The sequence below is a fragment of the Calonectris borealis genome, chromosome 1 (genome assembly GCF_964195595.1).
Source record: "Calonectris borealis chromosome 1, bCalBor7.hap1.2, whole genome shotgun sequence".
NCBI classification, from domain to species: domain Eukaryota; kingdom Metazoa; phylum Chordata; class Aves; order Procellariiformes; family Procellariidae; genus Calonectris; species Calonectris borealis.
The window spans coordinates 98,903,330-98,917,457 of record NC_134312.1 but is presented as its reverse complement, the minus strand read 5'-3'; the positions used below and the strand labels follow the sequence as shown (position 1 = coordinate 98,917,457).

General features: G+C 38.7%; 2 protein-coding genes across 2 annotated transcripts in view; both read right to left on the bottom strand.

Moving 5' to 3' along the window:
• Positions 1 to 3,834, bottom strand: part of LOC142090762 (suppressor of tumorigenicity 14 protein-like) — a 28,651-nt gene extending 24,817 nt beyond the window's left edge. The window contains exons 1-6 of the mRNA XM_075169125.1: positions 3,754 to 3,834; positions 3,258 to 3,426; positions 2,478 to 2,602; positions 1,484 to 1,551; positions 297 to 478; positions 162 to 200 (exon numbers count right to left, since the gene is read on the bottom strand). Coding sequence (XP_075025226.1) covers positions 162 to 200; positions 297 to 478; positions 1,484 to 1,551; positions 2,478 to 2,602; positions 3,258 to 3,426; positions 3,754 to 3,834 — 664 coding nt within the window. The remainder of the gene's footprint in view (positions 1 to 161; positions 201 to 296; positions 479 to 1,483; positions 1,552 to 2,477; positions 2,603 to 3,257; positions 3,427 to 3,753) is intronic.
• A 1,811-nt stretch (positions 3,835 to 5,645) lies between these two features.
• Positions 5,646 to 14,128, bottom strand: part of TMPRSS7 (transmembrane serine protease 7) — a 29,875-nt gene continuing 21,392 nt past the window's right edge. The window contains exons 13-18 of the mRNA XM_075169136.1: positions 13,445 to 13,555; positions 12,221 to 12,337; positions 10,525 to 10,702; positions 10,118 to 10,386; positions 8,076 to 8,212; positions 5,646 to 5,838 (exon numbers count right to left, since the gene is read on the bottom strand). Of these exons, the coding sequence (XP_075025237.1) occupies positions 5,668 to 5,838; positions 8,076 to 8,212; positions 10,118 to 10,386; positions 10,525 to 10,702; positions 12,221 to 12,337; positions 13,445 to 13,555 (983 nt within the window). The 3' untranslated portion in view covers positions 5,646 to 5,667. The remainder of the gene's footprint in view (positions 5,839 to 8,075; positions 8,213 to 10,117; positions 10,387 to 10,524; positions 10,703 to 12,220; positions 12,338 to 13,444; positions 13,556 to 14,128) is intronic.

The following is a 14,128-nucleotide window of genomic DNA, read 5'->3' as shown; positions in this document are numbered from 1 at the left end:
TCATCTCAGCCTTTATTTGAAGCACAGGCCAGGGAGTTCCCTAGTTTGGTTTAGTTTGTAGGCCCTACAGGTACAAGAATAACTGGGAAACTGCCATTTTTATGGTACAGGATTCTTTTTTTTTCCCAAAGGGTTATTAGTTGGGATTGAAGAATAATTACCTGATTTTAACATCACATCATATTCTGTGGAATCTGAAACTGAAATTTAATAACCATCAGCCACACAAGCCAAAGACACAAACTGGAGAAAGAAAAATAGACAGAATAGGTATTAAATGACAGGTACATTGTTACCAAAAAGCTCCATTGTAACAAGATCAAAATCTTCCTCCCCAGAAGAGCTGAACATGTGAGCTGCTTGTTTACTTCTGATTTCTTTTTGTTCCACTGGGGTTAATTTTTTAAGAGAAGCAACCATGTCTTGTGGTGCCCAGAATGTATTCCAATAGTAAGCTCGAAGTCCAGACTCTCCTTCACTGTGGAGGGAAAAAAATGCATCATAAATACACTCTGATTAGATTTTGGACATGCTTTCCACCGGTCTGCATTTTTGGTTCGCTCAGTTTCATAGCCAGTTGAACTGCTGTGCAAAAAGTTGCAGCTGAACACAGTGGGAAAAAGCTCTCTTGTTTAACAATTGCTTTTTTAATACTTCCAAAATATGCTGCTTAAACAGTAACACACTGAGGCTGAAAACTGCACCTCATAGAAAATCCTTGCAATAATTTTTATGGAACTGGATGTTTCCATCCCCATTGCATAATTATACACTTTTAAGACCATATTACAGTTCTAGACACATTTTCCTTAATATTTTTAATAAGTCTCACACCATATGACAATATAATTTTATGCCCATAAGTTGATACAACATTTCACACAATTCTTGTTAAAATAAATAATCTGTATGTGTGCATATACAAAGTATTACTTAAGTGATTCAAAGAGACAGTCCAACACACTCTTCCTTTCAAAAGGCCTATGGACTGACCTTTCAGAAGTTTTCAAAGCCTATCAGGATAATAGTAGCCATCTGCTCAATGTATTTACATTTTGCACCGGGAGCTTAAGTAGAGTGCCCTGCCCAAAATTATGCCTTTAAGTTTTGTTTTGAGAAGTTAAAAAGGAACTTCATTTAAACAGACAAAACCAAAATAAGATTCTGCAAGTGGTAGAGAAAAAAAACGGATGAACTGTGATTTCAAAAATTAAAAGTAGATGAATAGACCACAGAGCAATCCGTAAACCAAGGCACAATTAATCAGACTTCATTTCTCTCACCGATTCTACAGGGCAAGACAGAAATCACACTATTAGTTTAGCTCTTAGCTCACATACTTAAGTGCATTTCTGCATTTTTCATTCCCTGTTATAGACATCTGCATATTCTTCCAGATAACTAACTTAAAATGCATGAAAAAAGATAAGACAAACACAACTGAATATCTCAAATTTATACCACATGCTGGAACAGAACCTACCTGAAAGCAGCCACTACAGACTTCAAGTAGTACTTTCCCAAGGAGGAAGACTCATATGATTCTGCAAACTGACAGTTAAATAATGGCAAAATAAAACATAAAAAGTGTTACATTTTACTGTCAATATAATCTCTTATGCTATAAAATATTTGCCCTATTTCTTCCTTTCCCCTTCCTCACCCCCCCTCCCATATTACAAGCACTATCCATCATTTTCACAAAATATACCAAATAAGGATCATAAATATGCATTCATTTCCACTAAAAAAAATTGGTTTTAAGTCACATCACACTTCAAGACCATTGAAATAACTCTTAATAATTAGCTATGAAAAAGAAACCTTTATGAATACATTTATATTTTTGTTTCAGCCTTTAAATTTCCAGCATATAATCTGGACATGAGCAACTTGTATTGGCTGTGCACAAAGCAGCTTTGAGACACTAGATTAGCTCTTTTGGGAAAGACAGTCTAACAGAGCACTGCTTTGTGTTTAAGACTGCTGTTCACATGTACCCAGGAAACAGTATTGATCTCACAAATAAGAACTCACATAAGAAGTGCAAGAAAGCAAGCATTGTTGTGGGGGATAAGAGAAAACAAAACGAAACAATAAGTTAAGCATTGAATTTGAGCTATAATTAAAAAAAAAAATCAAAGAGAAAAATGTAGCAAGGAAGAGTGTTTGAGTAAAGTAAAACAAAAACAAAACAAAACACACACTCTTAATTCCTTTAAGAAGAATAATTTGTCCATAACCTTGAAACCCCCAGGTTTTATTACCTAGGAAATGTTGGCCTTACTGTGAGACATACAGGCCCAGCTGTCTAGCTACATCCCTAAAGCTGTACACCGCTGAGGCACTTGCTAACTTTAAACTTACTATTTTGAAGAAAAAAAAAAATCGTGACTAACTAGAGTCTTCTCCTCATTCCCAATCTGATTCTGTAATAAGTATTTTGAAATTATTGCTATACTTATGTGGGAACTTACATAATTTTGGATTGCTTCTGCTTGCAGGAGGAATTTCTGTGACTTTGGATCATTGAGGTCATTTGTATAAGTCAAATTAGGGATTTCTACACTTCCACCAATATAAATAAAGGAGAAAGCTGGAGCTGAGAAAAAAAAGGATAAAAAAATCAGCACACCTAATAATATTACGGAAAAGCTTCCAGAACAAGAGGCTTGCAGAAACATGTATTTGCCCTTGGCATCAGTAGGCATTAGTTCTTAAGCGAAGCACGCAATAATAGCCAGAGCCCTGAGTCAGTCCCATTGATAGAATAATGCCCAGAATGAAAGGAGAGGGATGAGGTACAGGTTCAGAAGGCATTTCTACCAGCAGGTTTTAATTGTTAAAATTCAATATTTTGCAGCGCTATCCTCCTGGAGAGAGATTATTTTAATGGCTATAAGTTGAGATCTAAGGAGTGTACATAAGTTAGGTACCCGTTCTGTTTTGAAAAAGTGAATCGAAGATAGACAGTTAATTCCTATAGGTTCGTGGGAAAGATGACAGTTATAATAATGATGGTATCCACAAGAGACGAAAAATTTAGAGGTAAAATACTTACCTTCATTATTCTTTTGCAACTATCAACCGCTAATTATTATGCATTTTGTTGCCTTAGCAAAGATATTAAGGAGAAGGGAGTCTCCTTTATTCACGCATTACGCGCTTAGCTGCTTAGTACAGAACTTTTCGTACTAATCATTCACACAGTGCAAAATACCCATCCCATCCAGACCATGCTGGGGAGTAACACTTACAGAACGAATAGTGCAGGACTAGCACAATTACTGTAACTATTAAAGAAACTATAGATAATATTCCTAGAAGCCATCTTCTCCAGAAACACAACTTCTTCCATTTGAAGAAACAGTACTTCTGACACAAGCCTTCTCGGTAGGACGGGCAGTAGTGAATATGTGGACTTTCCTAGAGAAAGACATGGGAAGGCATCAATTAGTAAGACAAAAAAAGTAAAGTTATTGCACCGTATTTTAGTATATTTGCCCTTTTAGTTTTTAAAGAGGTTTAAATTGAGATAATACCTTTCATGTTATCAGCTATGTCACACATGAAACCCACATATTTCTCGGCTGCTTTTTTGTGGCATGCATTTCAAGCTATGTAAAGGGGAAAATTGCTATCCCTTTGGTTAGGAGCAATTTGCATATGAAGAGCAGAGGTCAATACACATCAGAGAGGGCAAAGAGATAATTTACTGTGTTCCTGCTGTAAAGCTTAGCTAGTATCTCTTACCTGCCCCGCAGCCTGCTCAGAGTCATACGCAGCTGTTATGCTGTACACAGAAACCCGGCTGGAGGGGAAAGCCCGTATCATGATGCCTTGACAAATGCCTTCTGACAAACCTAATAACAAAGTCCTAAACGAACCTCATTTCTTAAACATAACCCAGAATAGCATACTGCTCTCCCCGCCATGCACACCAGCTTCTCTCATTTCACCATTGCCATACTGCTTGAAGCTGGAGCCAGCTGATCTGCAATCAAAGAAGGTGGGGAGGAAAAGTTACCATCACTGTAACTCTTTGTTTCCCTAACTGGCTAAGTAGGATATGGATCCCATCATTTGAAAACAGATCAGCTACCCACTTCTTTCAGAGTACAAGAATAGGAAATAATTTATATGTCACAAAGCAAAGGACATGCAAGCAATTTACAGGTTAAAAGTCCCAGAGCAAGGTAAATGAGGCAACTTCTAACGAACACCTCCTGGAATCCACAGAAATATTTATGAGAGAGAAGAAACGCACAATTCCACAGACCACCTGAATTTTCCAGCCTCAAGCCATTACCACAGAATAAACGTAATTGTGAAGCAATCCATGTTCACATTTCCTGTTTGGAATTAAAAACAGTTTTAAGTCAGCAAGCCGACAAGTTCAGGGTATTCTGCATGTAAAATAAGAAAATCAAGGATGCGTGTGGGAAAATACCATATTTTATATATAGGGAAAGAGAGACAGGGCGCACATGCACAAAGAACAAAACCTGGAAAAATAAAACAGCCCCAAGAAACCTCAGCTCCAGAAAACAAAAAGAGAACGAACAAACCCCAACTCTGATCACATGGAGACTACAAAAGGGATTAATTGGAAGGCAATCCTCACGGCTCAAGAATGCAAACTACCACTGTAGACAGACTGCTTTGTTCAAGTCCTCTTTTTTTCAACAGCCTATCTCCACTACACACACAACCTGCTGATTGATTGATAGTTTGCCCCCCTCCTTCATGGAAAAGAAACTCACAGAAAAAGCCTAGAGGAAATAAAACCTTTTTTGCATCATCTCTAAAAATTATATCAGAGGGGTTTTTAAACTATATACAGTCAGAGAACCTAATTCCATAGCAGTTTAAAATACCTCTCAGAGGGTAGAAACATTGGTTTTATTTGGGCAAGGACAAGATCATTGTAATAACACACATCACTATATTTACTCGTCTTGTTAATATTGCCTGCAGTTAAAGAATTCAAATTCTCAAGTCGATGAACTGTGAATAATCTTGAATATGGGGAAATTAAGGCAGGAAATAAAAGAGTTAGTAGCTGCAAGCCATACAGTTAACTGTATGAATAAGACTAATGCTTTCTTCCATGCTTAAACGCAGAACGTCTGATCTCCAAAAAATGAGGGCTCTACGGATTTGAGAGGACTGAGTTCACTTCCTGCAATCCCTCCTTTCCCTCTCTCTCTATCAGCTGTTCTGGCTGAGGAGGTAGGGAAAGTAGTATTTGCAAGAGTACTAACAGTTGATTGCTACTTCACAGTCACTACTGTATTGGGCCATACACGTCTCAGAGGAAATGACTGAGTAAGACTTAAGCCCTGTCTCTAGCTGGTCAATTGTTTCTTCAGCTCCCCGATAGATGTTGCACATGTACTTAGCTGGTGCCTGGAAAATGAACATAAAGTGTCAGAATTTTATTATTGCACCTCCTCCTGTGTCTCCAGACATCTGCATAGAGCAATCACCTTTTTCACCAAGGTTTGACGAAAGGGTATTTATTACTTCCATATGTGTACTCCAGAATCAAATATTGAGTCAGCAGGGAGACATGCAAAGAAATTCCACCACTGAACAGTTTTATCAAATATGATTTTTAATGAAGATATCCAGGACATGTTTTATTCCAGCAAAACTGTTTTCACGTTACAAGACTGAAGGCGCATATTTGTGAATCCATGGTGCAAAATTTGACACTTTTGTGTAGACACCAGGGAAATTTGGTCTTCCACATCCATAACCCCAGCTAACAATGCCAGTCAAAAACCATTTTCCATCTCTGTTGCTTTGACATGACAATGGTCCACCGGAATCACCCTAAAAAGAATATATTGAGTTGTATGTGTTTACAATACAGATTATTAAAACTGGGACAAAATTCCCAGAAGATATTTTGCCTGAGTAATTCCAACAGTGATTATATTTTCCCATTCACACAGTTCAAACCATCAGATAGTCAACAGGGTTTTTTTTTCTTGAAGCAGATGACACAGTTGTACCAAAATATGCTCTTTCACAAGAGAGAGGGCTAGCTCTCACTCTTTAAAGACAATAATAATGATATTACACTTCATGGACTAGGTTTAAAATTCACAATTAACTTCCTAGCCTCAAACTTACAGCTAACTCCAAAATCTGCTACTTTATATGCATGTTCATTTATAGGTTACACACCTAAGAACTCAAAAAAAATAGTAAGCTTTTTTAAAAAATTAAAAATTAAAATACAATTACAATATTTAATAACGATAACTTCTTTCAAATTAAAAGTAAATGGAAAGAGATTGGATCTCTCAATTGATTTGGGTTTTTTTTATTAAGAAGGAAAAAAACTAAGTGTTGTCCTCTAGTAGATAGAAGCCAGCAGGTAATATTAAGGGGCACACAATGTCTTTTTCATTAGGGCAGCTAAAATTAAGTTTGTTATAGATTTCAAAGTTTTATACAGCATGGCATAATTCCATAATACACTAATTTATTATGTAATTATAGTACTCTGCCTTTATATGGTATTCTTGTAGTAATATATCGGCAGACATTCAGACAAAAAAAAAAAGTGCCACCATTTCAGGAAAATCTCTTGGACCAAGCTTATACTTTCTTGTAAGACTCTGCTGTAGACACGACCTCTCTGAAACAGACAGCTAGTGGCAAATTAAACTTTACCAAAGCATTGGATGCAATAAAGGATTTCCAAAAGCCAAATGTCAGTTGGTTAAATTTAAATGTTTTGCAAGAGAAGTGCCTTCCTTCTAGACACATATTTTGTTAGAGCTAGCAAACTATTTGCTTTAACTTTATAGGATCTCAGGATGGGTTGGCAGGGACATCAGGAGATGATCTAAGTAAAGCAACCTGCTGCTCAAAGCAGGATTATCTTGAATTGCCTCACAAAACTGTTAAAGATTTAACTTAGAAGATATTTTTTTTCCATCCTTGACAATTAAGATTTTGCATTTAGAGAGTCAAATTTCCAACATTTTCTTTAATTCCTGGGGCAAAAGAAAAGTGGAACACCAGCATTTTTCACAAAACTGAAATCCCGCGTTTTGATCAGCTCTAACAACTGCCAGACACAGTCACACATCATTTGCCCTTACAGAAATGCAGCCAAAAGACCTGTAAGTTATGCCTTTCCTTGGCTATATCTTGAGTGGCCAGACAGATAACTGAAGAAATAAATTCTCCAGTTAGTGAAAACGAGGCTTAATGTCAATGGTCTCACTAATCTCTAAAAAGCAGCTGGTGCGTTATTACACCCTCAGAAAGCCCTCAAACATTGCTTGCCCTGAGAGTCATTGTGGTCTCTCTCACTTTTATGTAGACCAGTGAAAGCCAGAACATCTTGAAGATTCCAGATCTCCATCATAAAAAAAAAAAAAAAAGTAGTTTTACTACCATTTTAGCAGTACATTTACTACTATTTTAGTAGTAAATATATATATAAGTAATATATATATTTAAATTTATAAGTTCAATAAATATAATATAGTATATATTATATAACATATATAAGATGTATTATATAAATGTATATGTATATATATGTATATATATAAATGTGTATGTATATATAATTGTACTACTATTCACTAGAAGTAAATTCAGAACTTCACGTTTATTATCTTTCAGCATTTCCAGGTCAGATCTATTATACATTTGAAAATTTATGCCTAGTTGTCATCATCTCATCAGATAGTCCTGCAGTTCCAAGTTGAGAGGGAGCGATCCTGAAAAGAGACAAGCTAGTTTCTCAGTTTTTTCTTCAACTGAGAGACTCTTGTTCCAAAAATTACCTGACTTCAACTTGTTATTGGGACTTGCAAATTGACTGGCCCACGGCCTGCAACTGAAACTTATGGTGCTATTCATATACATAAAGCAGCAAAACTCTGAAAACACCCAGATGACAGATTTGCTGATAAAGAATTCTTATATTGCTGTTTTTCAGAACTGAAGTATATGGACCACAAAGTGATTTGCCAGTCAGTTCTTACACCTCATCATGCAACAATGAAAGATAAATTCTATGCAAGGTGTGCCAAGATACATACTTTGCATCCATCTCTTTTCCCAGACATTAGTCCAGCACAAAACATCCTAGCTGTGATAATTCCGTATGTGGAATGACACAACGTTTGGTCAATAATTTCTACCTCTGCTTTCTGAAGAATTGCTGAACCTTCATTCTCTGGAAAACAAATCGAAAGAAGGATGATTCAACAGAGCTTAGCATTTTACTCACCTATTGAAAGGCAAAACAAGAAGTCTTCAGAAAATATCCACAGATACTTTTGACCGCCAAGTTATTCCAGATACCAAGCAACTAACTGCAACAGCACAGAAAACCACTTAAGTGTCAGGCATTTATATAATGTTACCTTGGTCCTTTGGCCACACCAGATACAATGGCATAATCACTGGGTTGGCCAAAAAGCTTTTTCTAATGCCTTTTGCAAAATGTCTCAAAATTTCTTAATTTGTTCTCTTTTTATTTTTAAAAGGAAACAGGATTTTACAAAGGTATTTGAATCATCACAAGACAGATTTGCAATTAGGGTGGTGTCTCTGAAGGGGCTGGATCCAAAATTAAAAGTATGAGTCAGAGTTACAGAATGCAAATTGCTCTTTTGGCAATAAAGAACTTGGACATATCTCAAATTTGGCCCTCTCTGTCTGAAAATTTTGCTAAAATACCTCTTTTCTGTAAAATACATACTTCTGGAAAAACAGAATTAAACTGAAATGTCCCCTCCTTTCAATACAACAGCTCTAATAATATCACCAGGTGATCCTCTCAAAATCTGGATATAACCAAAGAAACTTCACCAACATATTCAAATATGCAAGTCCTGGTTTACATGATGAAACTTGGTTTCAGAATTTGATAAAGCTGGTATGTAATAAAGTATACTTAAAAAATAGTTAAAAGACTGATTTGGCAATCAAATTGTATAAACCAATGAAGGGAAAAGAGGGGAAAGGGAAAAAGAAATCCCTTTTTTCTTTTTGAGGCATCACATTTATCTTTCAAATAATCAGCTTTTAAGTTGCACTGGTGACTAACCAGCAGGCCAAAAAGAGACACTGCACCACACCACAGGTCCATACCACCGTCCTTTCCTGGTAAGGTGGTTCGCAACCATATATTCTCACACAACTATTTATAGAGAGGCTAAATGTAATTTGGTAGGTGGTAATTCTGGCTGCGAACATCAAGTCAAAATGCTGGAGGTTAACTACCCGTTGCTGCCTTGCACCACACGTTTGCCTCTCCCACTTTCCACCGAGAGTGGTGCATGGTGCCGGCAGCCTGAGAGGGCAGGCGAGGCCGGGCCAGGGCAGCCCTGCAGGTGCAGACAAACCGCCCGGGCCAGGCCTGTGTCGGCAGACCTGGGGCTTGGCGCGGTGGCGGTTACACGATTTACGCCAAGGGAAACCATCACACCTATGGTTACATTGGAAGGACTTTAGGAAAGTGGCCACAAGAGGGGCAGAAGGTACGAGCGTTGGCACAAGGGCAGAGGCAGCTCAGGATAAAGTGGTGGGAGGTCCAGGCCTACCCCTGCCATGGGGCAGCCTGCCATTACAGGGGCGGCCATTTTGTCAGTGGGGTGGCCATTTTGTCAAGCCACGCTCCGAGGATGGAGCTGGCACCTCACATCTGGGGTCAGTGCTACAGGGCTGTTCAGCCTACAGAGGCTGAAGGTGGGAGGAGGGAGACTTAGCAGTTCCATCCTCCTGTGGCAAGCAGCAAAGGGTCCATTTAGGCATGCTAACACACCTCCAAGAGTAAGAAAGGGGAAAAACAATACCATGTTATTTCCGAGTAAGTGTAGCTCTCTGCAAGTCTTAGCTAACAACACGAGCACACGGGACTTCCAGATCCACAGGACCAGCAGCCAATTTTCCTGAGCATATGAAGGTATGTGCATGCAGGAACCTACTTCCATAGGATAGTAAATTCAAAACATTATGATTTTCAGCACAACTCAGCCATGCAACAAAAGCAGGTGTCCTGCGCACACACCCACAGCTGTGAAGGCTGGTGTTTACCTGGGAACAAAATTAGCTTGATTGAAGCTATAAAACTCACCCGTTTCCTGCTTTTGGCCCCAACCTGTTATCCAGCACTTGTCACCACTGCGGACTTTGTGCGAAAAGGGGGGCACGCATATCGGCTGGATGACATGGCTCATTGTGTCCGGCCATGGCTTGCTCAGCTGCAGCAGCGCAATGTCATAGTCATAGTTCCTGCTGTTGTAGTATTCGTGGACGATGATCCGTCTCACCGCAGATACAAACTTTGCATGGCCTTGCGTTTGCATCCCTAGGTGAGCACGCCATGCTCTGGGGTCAGCCAGCCTGGTTGGGAGTAAACAAACATAGTCCCCGACAGCAGGGTAGGGGAAAGATGAGGGCACATCCCGCCTCAGTGTGGTTCAAACTCTGGAAGGGGACACTAGTGATGTTTGGGACAGAGTTAGGGGGAAGACTGCTTACTTGCTCCCTTGGAAGCAGTGAGCTGCAGACACAAGCCATTCTCTCGATATCACTGATGCCCCGCAGTAGGCAGCTCCCACAAAATGGAGGCTGACTTGCCAGGGCCATTCATCTTCCTCAGTGTTCATACCGCCTACAATCCGAGAGATGGGATTGCTCCTCTTGCTGCTGCCACAACCTGCAAGGGATATTTCAGGTTATAATCTCCATCCCCAGTGGGTTCCTTTAATAAGAGTCCTAACCACATAGAGCATAAAAGAATCTTGCACTTTGAAATGTTTTGAAATCTACTTCCTTGCCCTGCTCTAATCAGAAAACTTCTTTATTTGGCTACTCTATTCCTGAAACAAGAGGCGACTCCATAAAAAAAGGCACTGGCCTCGGAAATTTAATAAGTTTGTTTTCTAGCTCTGCTGCAGAAATTGGTCTCTCAATATTTCTTGTGTCAAAAATGTCAAAGGATCCATTGATTTAATAAGCATCAAAATGAATATATAAAAATAGACAATCCCTCATCTCTTTTTAATACTGTCAGCCCTGAACTGAAAGGAGTCCATCAGGAAGGAAGGAAGTTCAGCATCATCAGGACACTTATTTCTTGCCAAAACAGTACAAGAAAAATGTTTATAGTAGCAGCCACATACGTGGAATTTGGTCATTTCTTATTTCAGAAACCAGGTGATCCAATCATTAATTTGCATGGAAACAACTGAAAGTGTAAAAATGTTGTATATTACTAACTCACAGATGAAAAAGTCATGTCTCAGCACAAAAAGCTGCAAAAACTGCACACTGTAATTTGAAGAGCAATGGAGAAAGACCCCTCTGTAAGGCCTCGTGCCTATCCCTAGTGCATGCACATAAAGCCTCGGAGTTTTAATCCCACACTCTCACACATAGATGTTAACGCTTCTGGGTGCTTTCCAGCACTCAGCCAAAGAGTCAAAAAAGCATCAATGTTTCCAAACACAAGTACGCATATAGCTAGTCTTTTAAGATGTCCTACTGGATCCAAGGCAGGTGCTGGCAGATTTGACATATAGCTAGCGTGCCAGAAACAGCTGAGGGACAGACAAAATACAGGAGAATATTCAGTTTAAGCAATTAATCCTAATCCCATTTTTATTGCTACTGCAGTAACAATCACCTGTTCACTTTACAGCAAAACAAACTGAAAAGCTTATACACAGGTTACTTTAGGAAGATTTGAGACTAGAACCTAGCTTAATACTATGAAATATTGGGGTCTTCACCATCCAGAAGAGACAGAGAAGTGAAAAGTTTGTGGTTTTATCTTATTGCAGCTCTGTCACTCCTGAAGTCCAAATACAGTCTGACTCCAACAGAAGTACCTGACACTGCTGCAGGCAACAAAAATGCTCTCTTACCAGCTAGCCAAGTTCACTCTTCAATTAACCCTGCTTCCCTGCTCCTTAACATAGCTACAATAAGCATTACAGCTGACTAAGACTCCCCATAACAGTAAGCTTACCCTCCCACAAGAACTTAGGAAATTCTACAACCAGACCTGACGTAAACTGATAGCTGATCATTACCCCACTATCCCTGAGAGGACGCAATAAAAATTCAATACCTGCTGCATGACTTGTACCCACTCCAAAACAGGAAGAAATAAATGGCTTTACTGTGTAAGAAGTTCAAAGTTCAAAAAGATGAACATTTGAGAGGGACTTACTGCAGCTGCTTTCATCACTTCCATCAATACAGTCCACAGTCCCATCACACTTTGCGTTTTGTTTCCTAATGCAAATGTTATTCTTGCACTTAAATGTATGGTTGGTGCAAGGAATACCTGAAATAGTTGTGGGGAAAAAAAAAAAGACTATTGGTTCAGCTTAACGTGTGAAGACATGTCTGCACAGATAAAAGATTAACAGATAGGAGCGAACATAGCAAAAGAGTACTTTGGCTGGCTTAAATCAATCTCTAAGTAGAATAAACTATTCAAGTAGAACTGCGTCTATACTTAGGCTTGCATCAAGTTGGCTGAGTCTGAACAAAGATTTCCTCCCATCCTTTCCCATAGCACTAATTAACATGGATATAGTAGCAAAAACTTAGCTGTAGAGCAAGTGTTAGGCTAGAAAGAGAAAACATCCAGTACTTTGGAAAGAAGCCCTCCTCTATATTTCAGTATTAAATATGAAATGAAAGACTAGTGAAAGCAGTCTTACTAATTGTATTCAGTTAAACTGCAACTCCAATCTTGGCATTTTCCTATTTCCCTGTGGCTTGTAATAAATAAGGCCAGGCAAACCCAATCTATTTTTCTCGTCAACACACAGAAGCATCCTGTAACCATTTACACAGACTGTCTAGTCAAGCAGGTCAAAAAACATTACTTTTCTTTAAAAAAGTTACTTGCAGCACTTCCCAGTTGTGCTCCCTTTCATATGTCATGGTGTCCATTTATTCTAAAAAGTTGAAGAAATGGCTGACTCAGAACTTTCTTGTGCCTAATGCTAAATTTATAGCTTCCATAGCATTTTAAACACATTAACCTTATCACCCTGAAAACTGCTCCAGAGAAGCTATCGTTTTTATAGTTATTTTACAGATGGTAAAACAGATCCAGGAAATAATTTGCACAGATTATGCTTTAAAGAGACAAAATCTGGGATTCAAGATTTAAATCCCTAGATCCCCATCCTTCACCCAGAGTACTTAATTCTTCTGCCAGTATTTTGCTGAAACAGATGTTCATGAGCTCATTAAAAAGAAACAGTTTAAAATCAATAATGGCTTGTTTATAAGCATATCAGAAAACTGAACAGAATTATATAGCCTGAGTTAGATTTGATAGTGCCTCTTAACTCTTCGAATACGGCATCCAGTATTCAAGTCAGGATTGGTCAGATGATAGAAGAGAGAAAAAAATTAATCAAGAGAGTAGCCTTACTGTGGGTGCAATTCTGTTCATCTTTTCCATTCTCACAATCACTTACTCCATTGCAGGCAAGCAGGTTATCCTGTATTGCGAAGCTGGAGTTACAGTTCCACTCAGGGACAACTTTAAAAACAGAAGTCCGATCAGCTACAGGAGTGTGCTTGTAATGCTAACACTACCCTTCTGACTATGCCTGGCTACCACTTTCATAGCTTTACTGCACGGTACAAGGATGAATATGAGTGCCACATTATGCATGGAGAAAATAAAGCACAAAAGTGTTCAGTGACCTATGCCAGTTCACACATTGCCCCAAGTGGAGTGGCCCAAGTTTTAACTCTCTTTCACCATGGACACTTATTATCACTCTCATCTACTCTATGCACCACAATTTGTCATTCCCCCACGAAAATAAAATAACTAATCTCAAAATAGAACAGAACTTTATAATTACCAGCATTTATCACATGAGGAAAAACTAAAATATAGCCTATTACACCTATTTTTGCACATCTGACTTTCTTCCTTGTGCTTTCCACTGCCATACCTTCTCATTCTTAGTTTCGCTCCTTGCTAATTAACTATGAATTAAGCACTCAAGAGACTGACTGATAGTCTGTACCTGGAGATACAAAGGAAGCTGGAAAGATCTTTTTTTTCCCCTAAAAAAAATTTCACCTTGTTTCAGCTGCCTTC